The 21966-nt window shown below is 45.6% G+C and overlaps 1 protein-coding gene across 18 annotated transcripts in view; it reads right to left on the reverse strand.

Moving 5' to 3' along the window:
- CELF2 (CUGBP Elav-like family member 2) overlaps positions 1–21966 on the reverse strand; it is a 482791-nt gene that overhangs the window by 14965 nt on the left and 445860 nt on the right. For 9 of the 18 annotated variants that reach the window (XM_048499610.1, XM_048499608.1, XM_048499607.1 and 6 more), the window contains one exon: positions 8931–9050. In XM_048499610.1, coding sequence (XP_048355567.1) covers positions 8931–9050 — 120 coding nt within the window. Of the gene's footprint in view, positions 1–8918; positions 9051–21966 lie in introns of all 18 variants that reach the window. The other 9 variants (XM_048499609.1, XM_048499606.1, XM_048499600.1 and 6 more) reach the window with 1 other exon arrangement.

A 21966-nucleotide genomic window follows, 5' to 3' on the forward strand; every position in this document is an offset into this window, starting at 1 on the left:
GGTGAAGAGGCAGAAGGAAAGATCTTTGGTGGTAGGGTCAGGAAAGTCCTCCATCGGAGACCTTTGAGAATCCTAGCCAGTTGAAGTCAACAGGCTAAACAGACCAATGGTCCAACCCCATACATCACAGCTTCCATGGTTACATCCATCTCTTAAAGTGATACACACACCCCCTCGAAAAAATATTCAGTGTGAGGTACAGGTAGACAGTATGGTACAAGAATGATAATGCAATTAAGCAAAATGAAAGCCATGGGACACAAAAATTAACAGCTTTGTCAAGTTGTGAAATGGTTCACTCTCTCTTTTTTTGTTGAAGTGAGAAGGTCTACCAAAGAACTAAATTAAAATAGGACTGGCGGTTGACACAAGCCCTGGGGACCTGTCCTGACAGATACAGGAGGAAGATGAGATCCTAACAGGATGGGGATGTGGGGGGGACGGTCTTTCCAATTATATCAGTTCTAGCACAAGGTACCCCCCCACACTCCCCAGGAGAATTTGGTAATCAAGGGCAACCATCCCAAATGGGTTCTTTTCCCCATCGTGGCCTGTGCCAATTAAGAGGGTTTCTAGTGCATAAATTATACCTTTTAGTGCAATGCAGGCGGTACTAACACTTGGCAGAGCTGTGATATTCCACAGATTTTGCTTAATAAGGTGTCTTGCACCTAAAACTTGTGAGTGGAGGATGGATAAAAAAAGAAAGAGGATGGATGGATGGAAGAACCAAAGAAAAATGACTGTATTGGACATAAGAACATAAGAACAAGCCAGCTGGATCAGACCAGAGTCCATCTAGTCCAGCTCTCTGCTACTCGCAGTGGCCCCCCAGGTGCCATTGGGAGCTCACAGGCAGGATGTGAAAGCAATGGCCTTCTGCGGCTGTTGCTCCCGAGCACCTGGACTGTTAAGGCATTTGCAATCTTAGATCAAAGAGGATCAAGATTGGTAGCCATAAAGACTTCTCCTCCATAAATCTGTCCAAGCCCTTTTAAAGTTATCCAGTTATCTATCTATCTATCTATCTATCTATCTATCTATCTATCTATCTATCTATCTATCTATCTACCTACCTACCTACCTATCTATCTATCTATCTATCTATCTATCTACCTACCTACCTACCTACCTACCTACCTACCTACCTACCTACCTACCTACCTACCTACCTACCTACCTACCTACCTACCTACCTACCTACCTACCTACCTACCTACCTACCTACCTACCTACCTACCTACCTACCTACCTACCTACCTACCTACCTACCTACCTACCTACCTACCTACCTACCTACCTACCTACCTACCTACCTACCTACCTACCTACCTACCTACCTACCTACCTACCTACCTACCTACCTACCTATCTATCTATCTATCTATCTATCTATCTATCTATCTATCTATCTATCTATCTATCTATCTATCTATCTATCTATCTATCTATCTATCTATCTATCTATCTATCTATCTATCTATCTATCTAATCATGTGTGTGTGTTAAGTGCTGTCAATACCGTGTCCATCAGAGATGACTTCAAATGACCAGCACTTGCTGGGAAGAAATCTGGCAATTTTTAGGTAGTCCTCAATCCATTCCCACTAGGGTTCCCAAGAGATACACAGGTTGTCATCTCTCATTATTCACGGACGACTGCAGATAATGTCTTCAATACCTCTGTGTTCTTTCTGCGGCACTAGTATTGCTCAGATTTCAAAATGATATGTGAACATGTTCTAGTCCTTAGAAGACCTAATTTGAAGAGTCATCATGTCTCCTTAAGGAATACAGCTCTGTGGGGCGGTGGGGATTAGGGATCTCAAACAAATTCCCAGCACGCTCATCAAAACTAGAATAATTTCTAGGATTCTTTGGGGAGAGAACCATAATAGTCAAAATGATATAACTTCAATAAATGTAAGTTATGTGAATATAATCATAGTCTATTAAGCAAATTTCTCCTTTTGGTTCCTTTTTCAATCAGGGCCAAGAAGAAGAAGAAGAGTTTGAATTTATATCCCCCCTTTCTCTCCTATAGGAGACTCAAAGGGGCTTACAATCTCCTTGCCATCCGCCCCACAACAAACACCCAGTGAGGTAGGTGGGGTTGAGAGAGCTCTGGAGAACTGTGACTAGCCCAAGGTCACCCAGCTGGTGTGTTGTGGGAGTGCACAGGCTAATCTGAATTCCCCAGATAAGCCTCCACAACTCAGGCGGCAGAGCAGGGAATCAAACCCGGTTCCTCCGGATTAGAATGCACCTGCTCTTAACCACTACGCCACTGCTGCTCCAAGAGACATGATGGCAGCAAACTCTTGTCTTTAAATCTGGGTTCAGACCCTGCGACCCAGGGGATGTCATTTAAAGGGATTCCTCAGCAGGGAAACGGGACACCCTCTATGCTCGCTGCTTACCTTACTGTAAACACTCTACTGAATTGGAAGTGAAGCTTCAAGGTGGGCTCACTTGCAGCATTAGAGTCTAGCTAGGAAAATGATGTCAAGGGGACAAACAGCAAAGAGATTAAATGGTGGGGTGGAGGGGTGTGTGGGAGGGCTCAGCAACATCCCCCTTCCCCATGTGAAGAAGAAGAAGAGTTTGGATTTATATCCTGCTTTTCTCAACTGTAAGGAGACTCAAGGTGGCTTACAAACTCCTCCTTCCTATCTCCACAACAGACACCTTGTGAGGTAGGCGGGGCTGAGAGAGTTTGGAAAGAACTGTGACTGGCCCAAGGTCACCCAGCAGGCTTCATGGGAAGGAGCAGGGAAACAAACCCAGTTCCCCAGTTAAGAGTCTGCTGCTCATGAGGAAGAGTGGAGAATCAAACCCGGTTCTCCAGATGAGAGTCTAACTGCTCCTAACCACAGAGCTTTGATTTAGCCATTGCTAGAAAAGTAATCACCATGACCTGGATTCCCTAGGCTAGTTCGATGTCATCAGGTATCAAAAGCTAGGCAGGGTTGGTCCTTGGTTAGTATTTGGATGGGAAGGGAGTCCAGGCCAGTGGTGGGATCCAAAAATTTTAGTAACAGGTTCCCATGGTGGTGGGATTCAAACTGTGGCGTAGCGCCAATGGGGCTGGGTGGGGCACGACGGGGGCATGGCATTCCTGGGTGGGGTTGTGGCAAGGACGCAGCGGCTGCGCTGGTCCTTGGGCGGGAAACGAATGCACGCAGGCTCAGGCTGCCACACACGCCGGTGCACCTCCTGCCAGACCGCTTCAAGTTCTGCGCGCTACTGCTGAGAGGAGGGGCGTAACTAAGGCAAAAATCACGTGGCAAAATCACCAATTAGTAACCCCCTCTCGGCACACACAAATAATTAGTAACCTACACTCGGGAACCTGTGAGAACCTGCTGGATCCCACCTCTGGTCCAGGCCCAACCCTGCCTATGCAGAGGAAGACAACAGGAAACTACCTCTGAACGTCTTTTGCCTTGAGAGCCCTACAGGGTCTCCATAAGTTTGCTGTGACTTGATGGCATTTCTGCCACTACCAGAAATGTTAGTAGCTATTTACAAACAGGAAACTGCACTGTGTATGTTGCCTGTCCCATAGAAGATGCCACACTCTGGCTGATGGGTTGTAAGCTTTAGAGAGCAGCCCTGTGAATTTGCTGTACGACAGCTAGATTGGAGTCCAATAATACCTTAAAGACCTACAAAGTTTTCAGGGTAGGAACTTTCAAGAGCCAAAGCTCATACCCTGAAAATATTCCAGGTCTCTAAGGTGCTACCAGACTCTAATTTACCTGATGGGCTGTAAGAATCAATAAAAGATTCTCCCGAGGAAGGGAAAGCAATCCACACAAGTAGTTTAGAATGTGGAAATAATTAACTTTTCAAATCATGCTTCTAACTTCTAGCCATGTTGGACTTGGGACTTCCTCACAAGTCTTCTGTTACACACAGACCGATCCAACCTGATCTGCATTTGTGAGTGCAGATTAACTCTTTCTATCCCCTGAAAAACTACCATGAGATTACGCGACGGAAAAAGACAGGAAGGGCTAAAGACTTGCTGAACTGTCGGGAAATTGGACTGTCGTGCCAAGAATTCAAACGAGCAAGACATACTGTGGAGGACACCGTGATAGACTAAGAATTGGCAATGACCCAAATGCACTCCGTGCATTGCAAAAGAAAATGCAACGGAAGAGGAAAAGCTAGAAAGAAGTGAAGGCAGCGGAAAAGGCAGCGGAAATTATCACCCCTGTTGTAACAAAACGAACAGACCAAAACCCCACAGAACAGGTGAGATCGCTCTGTTTGCCGTTCGGAACGGGTCTTCAGAGCAGAGTGTTGCAATGGTACGTTCCAGCTTGCTGAATTTAGCCAGAGATGCCAGAATGACATGTGCCTCAGGCCCCTTCCGCACATGCAGAATAATGCACTTTCAATCCACTTTCAATGCACTTTGCAGCTGGATTTTACTGTGCGGAATAGCAAAATCCACTTGCAAACAATTGTGAAGGAAGATTAGAAGTGCATTATTCTGCATGTGCGGAAGGAGTCTCTTCTGCATCGCTTCTCTGTCCTTTCCTGCCTGGAGTTCCGCAACTGTGGAGTCCCCAAGGGAGAGATGGGGAGTGATTTGGAGCAAACGTAAGAGTAAATTATTCCTCCACCTCCACAGCTCATCTGCTCCAAATTATCCTTCCAAAAAGTAGGTTTAATTTATTAGCAACTGTTGGGTGGTTTGGCTACAGCAGTGATGGCGAACCTTTTTGAGACTGAGTGCCCAAACTGCAACCTAAAACCCACTTATTTATCGCAAAGTGCCAACACGGCAATTTTACTTGAATACTGTGGTTTTAGTTTAGAAAAAATGGTTGACTCTGAGGAGTGCGTTACTCGGGAGTAAGCTTGGTGGTAGTTGTTGGCTTTGCTTTGAAGCAACCATGCAACTCTTCAAACGGGTGAATCATGACCCTAGGAGGGTTTACTCAGAAGCAAGCCACATTGCCAGCAACCAAGCTTACTCCCAGGTAAAGGATCACGCTTTAGTTCTTTGCATGAAAATCAGTGGGGTTTAACAGCACTTAACAGGGTTACATATACTGCTTCCCCAAAACTAGGTCTTAGGTTTAATGCTAATAATCGAGCCCAGCGGCCCAGGCCAGCCTAGATGTGTGTGTGTGTGTGTGGGGGGTATTTCCCCCCACATGATGAACTCCATTTGTGCGTGCCCACAGAGAGGGCTCTGAGTGCCACCTCTGGCACCCGTGCCATAGGTTCGCCATCACTGGGCTACAGGTATTGCACATGCAATGTTTACCTGAACGTTTTTCATTGAAATTTTATTACAAAGAAGTTGGCATCTCCCACAGTTTTAAAAATATGGTATTGGACTGGATCTTATGAATCTGTTCCACTAACTGGGGAATCTCTTGATGTTAGGAAAGTTTGTGTGATACGGCAGGCTACACCCTCCAGAGAAATGGGGGGGAGGGGTGAAGTCCGGTGTTGTGTCAGCACACTGACATCACTTGCAATTAAAAACCGGAAGTGACATATTTAGACACTCTAGCGTGTACAAAAACTCTATGATTTTCCCATAGAGTTTGTAAAATGCTAGAGTGTCCACCATATCTCTTCCAGGTTTTATTGCAAGTAATGTCAGCACCCAAGTGCTGGCTCGCTCCTCCCTGCATTTCTTCCTGCTGGTGGGCAGCCAGGAGGCAGGGAGGTCTCCCGTTATAGCAGGACAATACAGTACATTCTAGCCTTCTCTGAAGAATCACTTCAGGAGGGTTCCCAATGCGTTTGGCACAGATGCAATAAAACGATGGCGGCAGGAAATAGCCTGAAGTCCACACATCTCCCATAGCACACAGAATTATTATTTTTTTGCGTGTGGAATGACACCTCTGTGCCCATTCATATCTAGGAGAATAAATCGCTCATTTGATCCCCTGCCACAAAAGAGGGACTGGAGAACTGCATAGCAGGGGGGTGAACAGTGCATGAATGTAGGCTCCGTTTTACGCAAAATGTTGGCAGCGAGGGGTAGGCAACCGGAGGCCTCGTTTTCACATCCTTCTGTAGGCCAAAAAGCCCTCAGCAGGTGCATGACGCAGATGGGAAATGTGTCGGCACACATGACCCGAAGACTCCTAGAAGGACAGCCAGCACCGCAAGGTGAGAACAGAGGAGCTATTAAATATATCTCGACTGTGGGAGTGTGAACATGAAACTCTGACATCTGTCACAACATCATGTTACACAATGAATGACTGCAATGAATGGGTGGTTCAGAGTCATTAGCGTCTCTCTGGCAACGTGTGTCTATCGGGCTGCTTCATGGTTCTCTCCCTCAGGAACCCAAGAAAGTGGGTCCCAGGTGAGCAGTTAGCTTTCAAAAGGGGTCCTATTTTGAACCAAGCAAAGGGCCAGCAACGTTTATCCCAACTTGAAGCTGAGGCGATTTTTTAACCTATCCTTCTCTACTGCATATTCCTTTAATAGTTCTCTGTTCTCAGCTGTTGATGTCTTCTGGCCAGTGCCTTAGCTTGGGCGGGAGACAGTCGCGAAAGGACCCAAAGATAGGGCTGTATTGTGCCAGGTGAAAAGAAAGCTCTCGTGTTTCATACTGCTGCTTGCGTAAAATAAACCACAGCTTGCCATGGAATCTTGAAGAACATCAAGAGATGTTGTATACATGTTCTATTGGTTGACACACCGAGTCTTTGGGGATTTATCTGCCATTTAACAACCATTTTTCTCCATACAATGCCTAGCCACAAAGAAAAATGGCTTCTGGAAGGGTTGGGTTTATATTATAGCTATGATTGTTCAGTCCAATTTAGGTTCTTCAGTTATCTGAAGAGCGCATCACTTGTTATCTGCCAAGGATCCATTCCTCATGAAGAATCAATCCATTACAGGAGGAAGCAGGCAGGCGTTTTGGTCCTAATTCAAGAAAACGTTAACATTCTGATAACGTTAAGAGGATTTCCCCCATTCTACTTCTGTGTCCTTTCTGAATTTCTCCCTGTGCTGCATTGTGATCCTCCTTTATTCTAGTCTAACTGGGATAATGTCTAAAATTGATTCCAGAATTGGGTCATGTGTTATTTGCTGCATTAAACTCGTTTTCATCTTTTCATCTCCTCTCCTCGGTGTTACCAAGGGACAAACATGCATTGATAGTGACTGCATACATGTGTGTATCAATATTATTTTTGTCCAGTGTTTTAGCAGATGGACAATGCAGTCCTTCTCACTGGTAAAACACCACACACAATACAATCCCATGAAGATTGCTTGCTCTGCTGTGTTTTATCGATGCACATGTGCGGATCTGTTATACAGAAGGAAAAAAAGGTTCAAGTCGAAAACTGGGGCAAAACTGTTCATGTACTGCAATTTGTTCAGCATTTAGGTTTCTTTTTTAAAAAAGGAAAGGAAAACGGTGAACTCATAAGCAAGACCAATAATTCAGAATTCCAAAATGTGGACAAAAATTAGGATGAGGAGAATTTCGGAAGCATCCCCACTTAAATGGGATGTAGGGAAGATGGCAAGTAATATGCATATGTGCACGGCCAAGATTTTACAACTTTTCGAACATTTATCTACGGAATGGTCAAACATTTATTAGGAACGCTTCGGAGGTTTTTGTTACTTTCTGGTGCATAATTTGTGGTTTCCGTTTTTTAAATTAATGTTGAAAAAGCTTTCCTTACTTTCACCGGTTATGATTCCGACTGTTATTATTATTTACAACATGTTTACAAGACTGCTCTCCCCCTTTATACAAGCCTTCCTCTTAAATATATCCATAGCCCATTAATAACAATGGGCGCAGCAGAGAAGAAGAAGAAGAAGAAGAAGAAGAAGAAGAAGAAGAAGAAGAAGAAGAAGAAGAAGAAGAAGAAGAGTTTGGATTTATATCCGCCCTTTCTCTCCTGCAGGAGACTCAAAGGGGCTTACAATCTCCTTGCCCTTCCCCCCTCACAACAAACACCCTGTGAGGTGGGTGGGGCTGAGAGAGCTCCGAAAAGCTGTGACTAGCCCAAGGTCACCCAGCTGGCGTGTGTGGGAGTGCACAGGCTAATCTGAATTCCCCAGAGAAGCCTCCACAGCTCAGGCGGCAGAGCTGGGAATCAAACCCGGTTCCTCCAGATTAGATAAGACGAGCTCTTAACCTCCTACGCCACTGCTGCTCCCTTCATTGCATAAACAACTGGGGTTCTTACTGCCTGCTTCAAGGGCAGAGCCCCACACGTACCCATAGCTTACTCGGAATTTACTAACAATACCAAAGAATTATCTCTAGCCCCCTGTAAAGTTTTCATCAAGCCCTAAATAAAACCTCTAGTAACTGGGGTAATTGTCCCAGATATAGAGCTTGGCATTTGTTCACAGTAATCATATACTGTTACTACAGTTTGTAGTGGATACGTGCAGTAGCAATAACAGCAGGTTTCCGCATTTGGTTCATGAAACTCTGCCCTGTTTTCAAAACCCTTTGGCTCATTCCGCACATGCAGAATAATGCCGTTTGAGGCTTTCAATGCTCTTTGAAGCTGTGCAGAATGGCAAAATCCACTTGCAAACAGTTGTGAAAGTGGTTTGAAAACGCATTATTTTGCATGTGCGGAAGAGGCCTTTGAATCAGAAGAAGATTTTTTAAAACTAGATTAGTCCCCAGAAACTTATAACATATCCTGCTTGAAAGAAAATACTCTCTTGTAAAGAAAGATCCCTATTTGTGCTATAGGGTACTCTGGTTCTTTAAGAAGGGAAGAAGTCCTTCAAGTCTTGGGATTACAGATGCTGAGAACAGAACTTAGCCCATGTCCCCAATCTTTTCCTGTTAACATTCACTGTTTGACAACTGTTAGTGTTCCTAGGGTTATTACAGGGAAATTGCTGGAGTGTCCACCACAGCAATAAATACTCACTGTTTACGGTACCTGCTAGTGCATTAATATTATTCAGTCCAACAGTGGCTCCAGCTAGTCCCTGGAGAGTGCCCAGAGAAGTCAAAGAATTCATGGCCGCCCCAGCTGTGGAATTTGCCGTTGATGCAGCCACTGAAGGAGGCAAAAACAGGGGGAACAAGCAGGAGTTAGAACCGGTCGACCACCTCCTTTCACAGCACATAAATCACCAATCACCAAATTTCTGCCAGCAAATAAGTGGAACGTGATTAAAGGAGACCATCTTTAGAAAGGCCTACAGAAATGCTTCTGTGGGGCAGAAATCATGCATCAAGTCAAGTACCCCAGACACTTCCTGCCACTCTGTCCACGAAACGTGGAGTGTTCTTGTGTTTCTGCACTCTTTCAGCATGTTGCTCAGAAACATCGAGAAGCCAAATTTGAAGGAAGAAGAAGAAGAAGAGTTTGGATTTATACCCCACCTTTCTCTCCTGTAAGGAGACTCAAGGTAGCTTACAAGCTCCTTTCCCTTCCTCTCCCCACAACAGACACCTTGTGAGGTAGGTGGGGCTGAGAGAGTCCTGAGAGAACTGTGACTAGCCCAAGGTCAGGAATGTAGGAGTGTGGAAACACATCTGGTTCACCAGATAAGCCTCTGCCACTCAAGTAGAGGAATGGGGAATCAAACCCGGTTCTCCAGATTAGAATCCACCTGCTCTTAACCACTACACCAGGAACAAACATTAAGATCTATGGAGCAGATGTTGTGCAGAGTCTGACAGTCATCTAGGAAGGCTTTCTAGTTCCAATCTGACTCCTGGGACGGTTGTTCCCAGGGTCACAAGAACCCACACAGGTGAGGAGTCTGGAGCAAGGAGGGACGAGAGGATGAAATCATTCATTCACACATGTAGCTCTTCTGAAGAAAGGGGTTGACTTCATCCAGTTGTCCCAGATTACTCCATCTCACTTACCTCCACAAGTTATTCAACCCCGGCAGTGATCTTTCGTGGGATCATAAGTTGTCAAAATGGACAGGAACGTGAGAAAACCTCCCTGTGTGGACGGCTGGATACTGTTACGCTCCCACACCCCCAAAGATTTACGTTCTACCTTGTTCAATTCATGGCAGACACACCAGCCCGCCCCCACTTGTGTGAACCAATCCTCAACGACGGAGGAAAAACCCAAGGACGACGCTGATTCGTGATTATCAATAGTCGTGATAAGTGAACGTCGTAAGTGGGCAAAAACGGATGGGTGACGTGGGTGAAACGTGGAGTTGTGGCAGGTTTGATAGGCAGCTGAAGATATTTTTTTGCAAAGTCTCCCGCCATTTTAAAAACAAGTCGTCAATCTTTAATGGTAATTTCTTGTCAAAACATCTGTTTTTCGGTGCGGTGGGAATAAACCCGTATCTCAAGAGGGGCACTGCTCCCAACAGCTCCTCCCTGGCCCCGCTGAGTCAGGGCTCAACTGTAAATCTGTAGCAATTTAATGCCAGACAATTGTGGAGTGAACCACTAAGTCACAGGTGTCAAACTCGCGGCCCTCCAGATGTTATGGACTACAGTTTTTTTCCCTTCTCCTTGCTTGTGCATGCGATTTTTTTTGAGCCTTGGCCAGGCTGTTCTTGTCTGGACTACAGTTCCCATCATCCCCTGCCAGCATGGTGCTGGCAGGGGATGATGGGAACTGTAGTCCATAACATCTGGAGGGGCGCAAGTTTGACACCTTTGTGAACTACTCAATTGTTTGCGTCTAGTAAACTTTTATGGAACACCATTTCTTTACAGTTGCACATCAGAAGTGACTCAGATTATTCAGGATATTGTTTTCTTAATGTAGATGTCTAGCACTTTCCCCAGAGGAAGCGAACGCACGTTGGCAATCTATCACCCCACCTAAAATCAGCTTGCTAATAGACTCTCGCTGATGCCCACCGGTCTTTTTCATCCGGCAGCAGCCTGAGCAATGAATGTCACGCAGCTGCTCTAGCCACAACTGAGAATTAATATAGGTAGGCCGTTAGAGCATCCTAGCAAAAGCTAACAGAGGTCGATTCCGCACGGCTAAATGCATAACGGGCAGCAGTCATTATAAAGGAACCTCTTTTCCTTTTCCCCGTTCACACGCGTGCCGTGCAGTCAGCGATTGGTGCTCATGGAAAGCCGTGGTGCGACTGCACTTGGAGAACTGTGTTCAGTTCTGGTGGCCGAATCTCAAAAAGGATATCGAAGAGATAGAAAAAGCGCAGAGAAGGGCAACGAGGATGATTGAGGGACTGGAGCATCTTCCTTATGAAGAGAGGCTGCAACGCTTGGGACTCTTTAGTTTGGAGAGGAGACGTCTGAGGGGGGATATGATTGAAGTCTATACAATTATGCATGGGGTAAAAAATGTCGACAGAGAGAAATTTTTCTCTCTTTCTCACAATACTAGAACCAGGGGGCATACATTGAAAATGCTGGGGGGAAGAATTAGGACTAATAAAAAGAAACACTTCTTCACACAACGTGTGATTGGTGTTTGGAATATGCTGCCACAGGAGGTGGTGATGGCCACTCACCTGGATAGCTTTAAAAGGGGCGTGGACAGATTGATGGAGGAGAAGGCGATCTATGGCTACCAATCATGATCCTCCTTGATCTGAGATTGCAAAAGCCTTAGCAGACCAGGTGCTCAGGAGCAGCAGCAGCAGCAGAAGGCCATTGCTTTCACCTCCTGCAGGTGAGCTCCCAAAGGCACCTGGTGGGCCACTGCGAGTAGCAGAGAGCTGGACTAGATGGACTCTGGTCTGATCCAGCTGGCTTGTTCTTATGTTCATATGGAAACAATCCAGATTGCTTTCATGCCTTCGCACAGAGATGCTTCTCTTAAAAAAAAAAATTTCCTGCAACACTTGTGTAGCTGCGCAGGCACACAGCAATGAACCCCTGCAGCCAGGCCGATCGTCCCTCGATACAATCGGCTGCACCTGCATAGCTGCACAGGCGCAACATGCAAAAATACTTTAAAAGAAAAAGAGGCCTCCCTGCCATGGCAGGGCAGTTCTCTCTGACTGGGGACGGCGTGATGGAAGGGAGGGAAATGAAGGGTCTCCTACCTGGCGGTTCATGCAGGAGCGGTTTCAACCTGGGATTTTGCAGAAGGATTTCAGGTTGAGCGATCTCTGAAAATCCCAGGTTGAGGGAAATAAAACAAGGCACGCTTGTTTGGGGGACGGGATCTGCGCAAAGTCTCCCGCAAAAAGGTTTGCATTGCGTCCTACACCCGTGATCTTTCTGTGTGTGGAATCCACCAGAGGAAAGAATGCCAAGTTTCTCCTTTTCAACCAACACTACTGTTGTTACACCTGGAAATGGAAACAAACCGAGACTTTGAAACTGTCTATGCTGCTGGGCTCAAACCAACTGTTCTATTCCAGGTCAACCGAACTGCCCTCTGAAATGCAGGTGGATTCTTAGGCAAGCACTTTGGCCCTTTCCACACGGGCCACATGAGCGGGGGTGTACCAGCATAGTTCATGCACCCCCCCGGGGTTGTTTACATGAACGGCCCCACTGGCCCAGCAGCTGGCGGCGTGGCGTCTGCATGGGCGCACTGCTCCCGGTGTCCTTTTACCTCCTGCCGGCTCCCATCGCTTTGTGGAAACCAGCCCCCCCCCTGTGGCCATGACAACACCTCCGGGGTCAGAGGTCAGAAGGCGTGTCCCCTGGCCTCCACAGAGCGAGGGGAGCCGGCAAGAGGGAAAAGGGAACTGGGAGCGGCGCGGGGAAAATGCCAGCTTCCACCTGATGCTGTTTGCTTGGCACCGGACGGAAGCTGGAGTTTTCAAGAAGACTCGCTCAACGAGAGAATACCGTTGTGCGTGGGGGGAACGTCCTCCCCCCATAATGGCATTTTTACCAGCCCCACGCCGGTCTAAATGGCCTGTGTGGAACGGGCCTACGTTTGCATCATTGAAATGGATAGCAGTATTGATTTCTCGGTGTTGTTAAAATGAGCATCCGTCATTTTCCTAGATCTCAGCGCACTCTTCTAGGTTTGGAAAAGCAATCGGAGTATCTCCAGAACTGTTGCTGGGAGCCAGGGTGGAGTCTGAAATTCAGAGTTGTTTGGACTGCTCACCGGAAGGGGAATAGGATTGATTTTGACGAGATCTCCCATTCCCGCTGAGAAATCTGCTCAAATTGGATTTCGCAATCACCTCTAATTCCATGCAAAAAATCAACCATCTGCTGCTCACTCTTTCTCCCACCCAGGTTTGAACACAATGGCAGGGGAGAAGTCTTTTGTGGTTCAAAATACAGCACGTGACCACACAAAACAGCCTTATCCATATGTATGTATGTATGTATGTATGTATGTATGTATGTATGTATGTATGTATGTATGTATGTATGTATGTATGTATGTATGTATGTATGTATGTATGTATGTATGCATGTATGTATGCATGCATGCATGCATGCATGCATGTAAGCATAAGCATTTATTGTCATTGTGCACACACAACGAAAATTTACAGCAGCATTCCTCAATGCACACCATTTCAAACTCATACCCCATCCTCACTTTCTCCTTCCTCCACCCATCCCTGCACAGCCTCAAACACATCAACACGAAGCCACGGAGTTCAGCATCGCCACAGCTCTAGAGTAGAAGCTGTCTCTAAGCCTCTTTGTCCTAGTTTTGATAGACCTGTATCGTCTGCATATGTACCCTGTTTCCCCTAATATAAGACATCCCCGAAAAATAAGACATAGTAGAGGTTTTGCTGAAGTGCAAAATATAAGGCATCTCCCGAAAGTAAGACATAGCAAAGTTTTTGTTTGGAAGCATGCCCGACGAACAGAACACAGAAAAATAAGACATCCCCTGAAAATAAGACATCGCGCATCTTTGGGAGCAAAAATTAATATAAGACACTGTCTTATATTCGGGGAAACACGGGTATGTATGTATGTATGTATGTATGTATGTATGTATGTATGTATGTATGTATGTATGTATGTATGTATGTATGTATGTATGTATGTATGTATGTATGTAAATGCACAAATATATACACTGTAAGTACCTACCAGTACATACCAAGTATAGGTTTTTATACACACACACATTACCTATTTAGATTAATAACCTTATAATGTATTAGTATATCAGCTAGCCTAGTGGTTTATCAAAATCGTTACTGTCTGCTCTTACCAGCATTGGCTCACTAGTGTCTTAGCAAAAACCTTTCCTGATCTCCTACTCCCCAATTCTTCTTAACTGGGGATTTCAGGGATCGAACCCAGCACCCAAGTGATTCCAATCACCCAAGTGATTCCGGCCGTGAAAGCCTTCGACAATACATTGAACCCAGCACCCTTGGCATGCAAAGCAGATGCTGAACACAGCCCAGAGGTGGGATCCAACCAGTTCTCACCACTTCTCTAGAAGTGGTTACTAATTTTTTTCTGAGTGCCGAGAAGGGGTTACTAAAGCAACCTCCCTGCCTAACAGGGACTGGAGGTGCGTGTGTGCGGCGGCGCCACCGTTTGAATCCCACCACCATCGGAACCTGTTATTAAAATTTTGGGATCCCACCACTGACACAGCCCCTCCCTTTTAAACACTGAAATAGAAAAATGGAACTGGAAAAGTATCTGCTGTTGGCCAGCTGGATCATCCCAAAGAGCTTGTAACCTGGCGGGTCAACTGTAGCAATTCGAAAGGTTGGCTCGGTGAAAGCTAATTGTGGCTCATCTTTCATGATTGTCAAATTTCTATTCAACGAAAAATACACCCAAACCTCAATTCCATTGCTTGCCTTCACTGCATCAGATGTAAATGGGTTCCATCTGTCAACTTTCATGTTGAATGGGGAAAAAAAACTATCCACTTGCATTTATCTTGGGACATGTGGCGATAAGGAGGAAAAGCATTCAAAAGCATTGCTAACCTCTTCTGGCAGACTCCCTGACCAGAAATATAGTAAATAACTAATGTCCTATTACGTTACTGTGCTTTTCTAAGAAGTTAGTTAATTAGCATTTGATGGATTAGATGTCCTTTAATGTGCCACAAAACATCCCGGTCTGGAGAAAAGCAATCTCTTTATTTTGGACACCAGCAAAATTGAGTGAACTGCGAGACCCGACTCTGGTGGTTGCGATGAGCCGCTTATTATTAAAACTCCTTCAGGTGTGCAGTTTTGTTAAGCTTTAAATTAATTCTGACTACTTAGGACTCACAGTCCACTCCCGGCCGGGGCTTCTCGTAAATCACGATGGTATAGGAGGTAGCATGTCTACCCTGCGTACAGCCAAGTTGACAGCGGCACCTGATAACTCCATGGCAGAAAATAACCCGGAGAAGCCGGCAATATAGCTGTGGTCTGCTTGGTACGTGCAGTTTGTGCTAATGGGGTCTCTTTGGGGTTGGTCTGTCTGGGCTAGCACAAATGCGGAGGAAGTATGATGGGCAGATCCAAAATGCACATGGACCCAAAATACGGTTCAGCATGGGGCTCCCAGAGTCTCTGATTGAGTCCAACCCTCTCTGCTACCTGAGTGGAAGGTAGAGAAAGAAAAAGAAAAGGAGAGAAAGAAAGAAAGAAAGAAAGAAAGAAAGAAAGAAAGAAAGAAAGAAAGAAAGAGAGGGAGGGAGGGAGGGAGGGAGGGAGGAAGAGAGGGAGAGGGAGGGAAGGAGGAAGGAAAGAAGAAAGAAAGAAAGAAAGAAAGAAAGAAAGAAAGAAAGAAAGAAAGAAAGAAAGAAAGAAAGAAAGGGAGAGAGGAAGAGAGAGAGGGAGGAGGGGAGAAAGAGGAAGAAAGGAAGGAAGAGGGAGAGAGGGAGGGAGAGAGGAAGAGAGGGGAGGGAGGGAAGGAGGAAGAAAGAAAGAAAGGGAGAGAGAGGGAGGGAGGGAGGAGGGAAGAAAGAAAGGAAGAAAGAAAGGGAGAGAGGAAGAAAGAAAGAAAGAAAGAAAGAAAGAAAGAAAGAAAGAAAGAAAGAAAGAAAGAAAGAAAGAAAGAAAGAAAGAAAGAAAGAAAGAAAGAAAAGGAGAGAGAGGGGGAGGGAGAGAAGGAGGAAGAAAGAAAGAAAGAAAGAAAGGGAGAGAGGAAGAGAGAGAGGGAGGAGGGGAGAAAGAGGAAGAAAGAAAAGAAGGAAGGAAGAGAGAGAGAGAGAGGGAGGAGGGAGGGAAGAAAGAAAGAAAGAAAGAAAGAAAGAAAGAAAGAAAGAAAGAAAGAAAGAAAGAAAGAAAGAAAGAGGGAGGGAGGGAGGGAGCATCTGAACTATCATTCTGTGTACTTTATGGAAGTTTTGCACACACTAAAATCTTGGACAGTTTTTTTATTTTTGCATGCCATTTCAAGCACTGCTTGTATTTGGCTGGCATGCCCACAATTATAGACAGACGTAGGGAAACAGATAAACATACTGGAGACAAATAAAGATACCTGGGCCTGACAGGGCGGAGTGATATAGATATTTGACCAAAAAAAAAGTTCACTGACACACAGATATAACCCCCGCATCCAAGTTCGATTTGTTAAAGATGTTAACTTTGGAGCAAAACACATTCTGAACCTTACGAGGAAGGATAGGAATGGTTTATAGACTGACACCCTCCAAGATGAGCCGCTTCACTTACGCAGATTCATCTGGTAAAGCTACAATCATCTCTGAGTCAAAAGCTATTTTTTAGGGGATGGTTTCTGTGAGCAAAGTCATCACATAACCACCATTGGGGAATACTGGCCTATAACAAAATGTCACCACTGCCGATCGGAGAGATGTGTATATTGATAACAAAACCAAGCCCAGCGAAAGAGAGAAAAGCCGGAAGGCCCGGGGAGCTTTTAAAGGATGTCAGATTTCAACTTTTGTGATGCTCGTCCTCCGAAGCATCCTAAATTTTCCTACAGAAACGGTCTGCGTTTCAAACAATTGTGTTCTAAACTTGAATGCCTTTCCTCTAACAAAGACAACCTTTCTGCGCTAAGGATAACAAAACGAGCAACGCATAAATCATTTAGCTGCATCCCAAGGGGGAAGCGCAGATATTTCACCTGTGCAAACGAATTTTTGAACAGACAAACTGGTCGAGAATTCAAGCGACAATTCCCATTTTAAGATGGGTGATCAAGTGAATTAAATGTAGCAAAACAGATGATTTTATTGTATTGTCGAAGGCTTCAGATCCTCTGAAGATGCCAGCCACAGATGCAGGCAAAACGTCAGGAGAGAATGCTGCTAGAACACGGTCATACAGCCCGGAAACCACACAGCACCCCAGATTATTTTATTGATCAGATTAGGGTGGCCAGGTCCCCTGATGGAGAATGGGGAGGACAGTTGCCAGATCCAGGTAGTAAAAATCTGGGGGATTTAGGGATGGAGCCTGGAGGGGAGGGGAACAGGGACATCACTGGTGTACAAGGCCATAGAATACACCCTCCCAGTGGCGTATGGGGTCCAAATGGTACCCAGAGACAAAAAACCCTTCGAGTGCCCTCCCGCAGAGCCCTGCTTACTCGCGAGTAAGTGCCACAGCACTTACTCGCACAACGCCTCGTCCCCCTCATTCTTTCCTTTCCCCACAGGCTCTGAGGCTCAGCTTCAGGGAAGCTTCCAGTTGGGCAGCCTGTCTCTATGACTTTCTTAAAAGGGCAATGCTCCAAAGATTGCTCAAGCCTGCTGGGTGCCCCCACAGGCGTGTGCTCGGCGACATGGGTGGCCCCATGTCCCCATGGGCGGTACGCCACTGCATCCTCCAAAGCATGTATTTACTCCAAGGGAACTGAGCTCTGAAGTCTGGAGATGCCCTGCCATTCTGGGGGATCCCTAGGTTCCACCTGGAAGCTGGCAGCTTTAAATCAGACACTGGAGGGGCAAGGAAGTCTGTGGGTTCAAACCCAATACTGGGATAGTACTGCTAATTATTAGAGCAACTAGACTCTGATAGACATCCCTGGCAGATGGAGTAAATGCTGGCCTTTCCGGAGCCAGCAGATCCTCCTAGTAGTAGTAGCAGATGATGCCAAGGCTGGTTAGAACATTTTGGAAAACCTACCAGGCACCTTCTGGCTGGTTGTCCTGTAGCCATGGCCAATTGGCCATGCTGGCAGGGGCTGATGGGAATTGTAGTCCATAACATCTGGAGTGCCAAAGGTTCGCCACCACGGGCCTAGGTCTTGGTAAGACCACTGCCAGCTAGCTGGATGTTCCCTGGGGGGGAGGGTAAAGAGATCCCCCACTCCTGATGTGGGGTCTGACAGCCCGACTATATTGACCTCCCAGCCCCTTTCAGTCCTATGAAGTTGGGGAAGAAGGAATGGAGTTGGGGAAGAAGATATCAGGGGGCTTTGCAGAACCAGATTTTTGATTGTGGGTGTAAAGCGACATAGCTAAGGAAGAAATGCATGCCCAAGATATAACATCATGCGGACTGTCATGAATTTCTTAGGAAGGCAGGTGCATGCTTGTGTGTTGTGAAGGCAGTGAATAAATTCAACACATTTGAAAAGCATTGACAGGGATTCAGAGCAGTATAAGCAGCATTCAAGTGAAACGCAAGGGCTTTTTAAACGTCTCCCTAAAGTAACAGCTTGCTCAGCCAACCACAAATTTGGCGGTCACTCTGGAGTGGTATCCCACAGATTGAAAAGGGCTGTCACTTTAAGGTCACGCATTTTAAGAAGAAGAAGAAGAAGAAGAAGAAGAAGAAGAAGAAGAAGAAGAAGAAGAAGAAGAAGAAGAAGAAGAAGAAGAAGAAGAAGAAGAAGAAGAAGAAGAAGAAGAAGAAGAAGAAGAAGAAGAGAAGAAGAGGAGGAGGAGGGAGGGAGGGAGGAGTTTTAGGATTTATATCCCCCCTTTCTCTCCTGTAGGAGACTCAAAGGGGCTTACAATCTCCTTGCCCTTCCCCCCTCACAACAAACACCCTGTGAGGTAGGTGGGGCTGAGAGAGCTCTGAGAAGCTGTGACTAGCCCAAGGTCACCCAGCTGGTGTGTTTGGGAGTGCACAGGCTAATCCGAATTCCCCAAATAAGCCTCCACAGCTCAGGCAGCAGAGCTGGGAATCAAACCCAGTTTCTCCAGATTAGATACACAAGCTCTTAACCTCTTACGCTACTGCTGCTCCTTTTTCAGAGAGGTAAACAATGGTCCATCCCGAAATTGCATAAATCAGATGTCCTGGGGGCACTAAAAAGGTATCCTGGGAAAGTACATAGTTTTCTTCCCAAGATGTCCTCCGGATGCTTAATTTTAGCTCAAGGCATCTTTTGGGGAGAACACTTCAAAGGCCATTTCCGCATGGTCCAAATGTCTCAGGTAAACTGAAGTTTCCCCTTCAGTTGTGTTCGACCCTGGGGTACCATGCAAGCAGTGATTTTCTAGGCAAGCAGTTTTTGTGGGGTAGTTTTCCATTGCTTTCCCCGGCTATTCCCAAGATGGGAAAGTAAATATCCCGGTTCGTGCAAGTTTTCTGCACAGTTCCTGGAGCTAAAGCGGGCCTGCCCCGGTGCTGCCTCATGATATTTCCTTTAGCCCGGGATTTCCTGGCAATATATAGTTTTCCTCTTTAAATTTTTTTTGGAGGAGCTATCTTCAAAGACACACATAAGAGAATCTTAGCTGCTCAAAAGACTTCCATTGAAAAGCACTGGGACAGCAGAGGGCAGGTCTATTGCCCACTGAGAAACTTCGAAGATAGCTCCTCCAAAAAAATGTTTAAAGGAAAATTATATTCTGCTGGAATCGGCAGGACCAGCTGAGTACAACTATGTACTTGAACTAAAAAGGTGCCCAAGATCGGAGCCTGCAGAGCAAACGTCTGAGGCAACCTTCAGCAAATGGTGGGTGGGGCTGAGAGAGCTCCAAAGAACTGTGACTAGCCAAAGGTCACCCAGTTGTGTTGGAGTGCACAAGCTAATCTAATTCACCAGATAAGCTTCCACAGCTCAAGTGGTAGAGCGGGGAATCAAACCCTGTTCTCCACAGTGCACCTGCTCCAGAGTGCACCTGCTCTTAACCACTACACCAAGGGTCTTCAAACTATGGCCCTCCAGATGTTCATAGACTACAATTCCCATGAGCCCTACCACTTGGCCAAGCTGGCAGGGGTTGATGGGAGTTGTAGTCCATGAACATCTGGAGGGCCATAGTTTGAAGACCTCTGCACTACACCATGCTGATAAATTCATCCAGATAAAGTTCCTAAGAATTTATAGGGCCAATATAAATCAGTGTGTACATGAAGACTGTTGACATGGAACACAGAAGCTGTAATATAATGACAATTTTCAGTTGCTGTTTCTCAGAAGGATAAAAAAACAAGCAGAAATTAATGTTAATATTCCAGGCAAGGTCAGAAAGAAATAGTGAAAAAATAATTAACCAAATAGGGGTGATTAGAGTAAACAAATTATAACATAATAGCAGACAAAAATCACAACGATGCAGTGTATGTGAAGACCTGTGAGAAAGTCATGAAAGATGTAATAGGCTTTTCTTGATGCCATTCCATGATAGATTTCATTTTTATTTGTTGCCATCTGATAGTACTTCTTTTTTTTTTAAGCCCAGTTACAGTAGCCATGGGCAATATTAATCTTTTTCTCCCTTCAGGCATGAAGACCAAAGAACCTATTTTTACTGCCTGAGGGGATTTTTAAACAAGAAACTTAAAATCAAAGCTTTACCTTTTGATGCTTAGTTAAGGTTTTCATAACGAAAAAAAATTGAATGAATCTTCTGGGACAGACGGCACGGGATATGCAAAATTAAAATTATAAATTTACAGTAGGGGGAAACAGTTATGGCTATTGTAGTCTCTGAGCTTCCTACATGAACACTGTTGAGAGCTTCACAGAAGGTCTTTGGAAGCAGAACCTACTGCTCAGAAGAAGAAACCAAAATGTTTTGGAAAGTAAGCGTCCCTTCAGCAACAGCCTGGCATTCTTTCCTCTGGGGACAATGCTAAATCCTCTTTCATAAGTGTATTACAAAATGACTGTAGGGGACCCAAAATGTGTCACGGTCTCTATTATCTCAGTAGGTTGAAAAGCTGGAGGGCTCAGTTGAGGGCTGGAGCCGGAATTTCAACTTCCAGACTACAGAGACCAATTCCTCCTGGATGAAATGACAGTTTCGGAGGACGGACTATTCTGCATCACATCCCTGACCGGTTCTCTGCCCAAAGTTGATCCTCCCCAGGCTCTACCTGCCAAATCTCCAGGAATTCCCTAACCCAGAGTTGGCAACCTTAGCTCTCTGTGTGATATCCAGGGGAGGGACCCAGGCATCAACTTCAGATCCTAGTAACTATAAACACTATACCAGTGGTGGCGAACCTTTGGCACTCCAGTGCTGGTGAACCTTTGGCACTCCAGTTGGCCCTGCTGGCAAGGGCTGATGGGAAATGTAGTCCATAACATCTGGAGTGCCAAAGGTTCGCCACCACGGCACTATACAATGGTAAAGGCTAACTCTGCCGGCTTAATAATCGCAGCTTATTTCATGTCATGGGTAGGGGCGGTGATTCGGTAAACCCGAATCCCTAACCCCTCCAAAAAACCCCACTTTTTGAAAAACTGGAAAAAAAACCCCAGGCAATTCGGCAGAACTGAATTAGCTGGGTGCTGGAAAAGCCGAATCGATTTCAGGGTTTTTTTTGGCGTTCGCTTTGAGCTCTGTAGTCTGCAAGAAGCAGCCCCCCCCCCCGATTCCAAAACTGTTGCCAGCTTTGTGATCAGGGAGGGAGCTGGGGCAGAGTGCAAGCAACCCCAGGCAATTCTGAATACTCTCCTCCCCATTTTGGATTCAATTTTTTAAAACCTGAAAATTTTGGTAAAAAGCCAAATAAAGAGAAATTTTTCTCTCTTTCTCACAATACTAGAACCAGGGGGCATACATTGAAAATGCTGGGGGGAAGAATTAGGACTAATAAAAGGAAACACTTCTTCACGCAATGTGTGATTGGTGTTTGGAATATGCTGCCACAGGAGGTAGTGATGGCCGCTAACCTGGATAGCTTTATTTATTTTTTTATTTATTTATACTTTAAATTTCTATCCCGCCT

The sequence above is a fragment of the Sphaerodactylus townsendi genome, linkage group LG06 (assembly GCF_021028975.2).
Source record: "Sphaerodactylus townsendi isolate TG3544 linkage group LG06, MPM_Stown_v2.3, whole genome shotgun sequence".
Taxonomy (NCBI): Eukaryota; Metazoa; Chordata; class Lepidosauria; order Squamata; family Sphaerodactylidae; genus Sphaerodactylus; species Sphaerodactylus townsendi.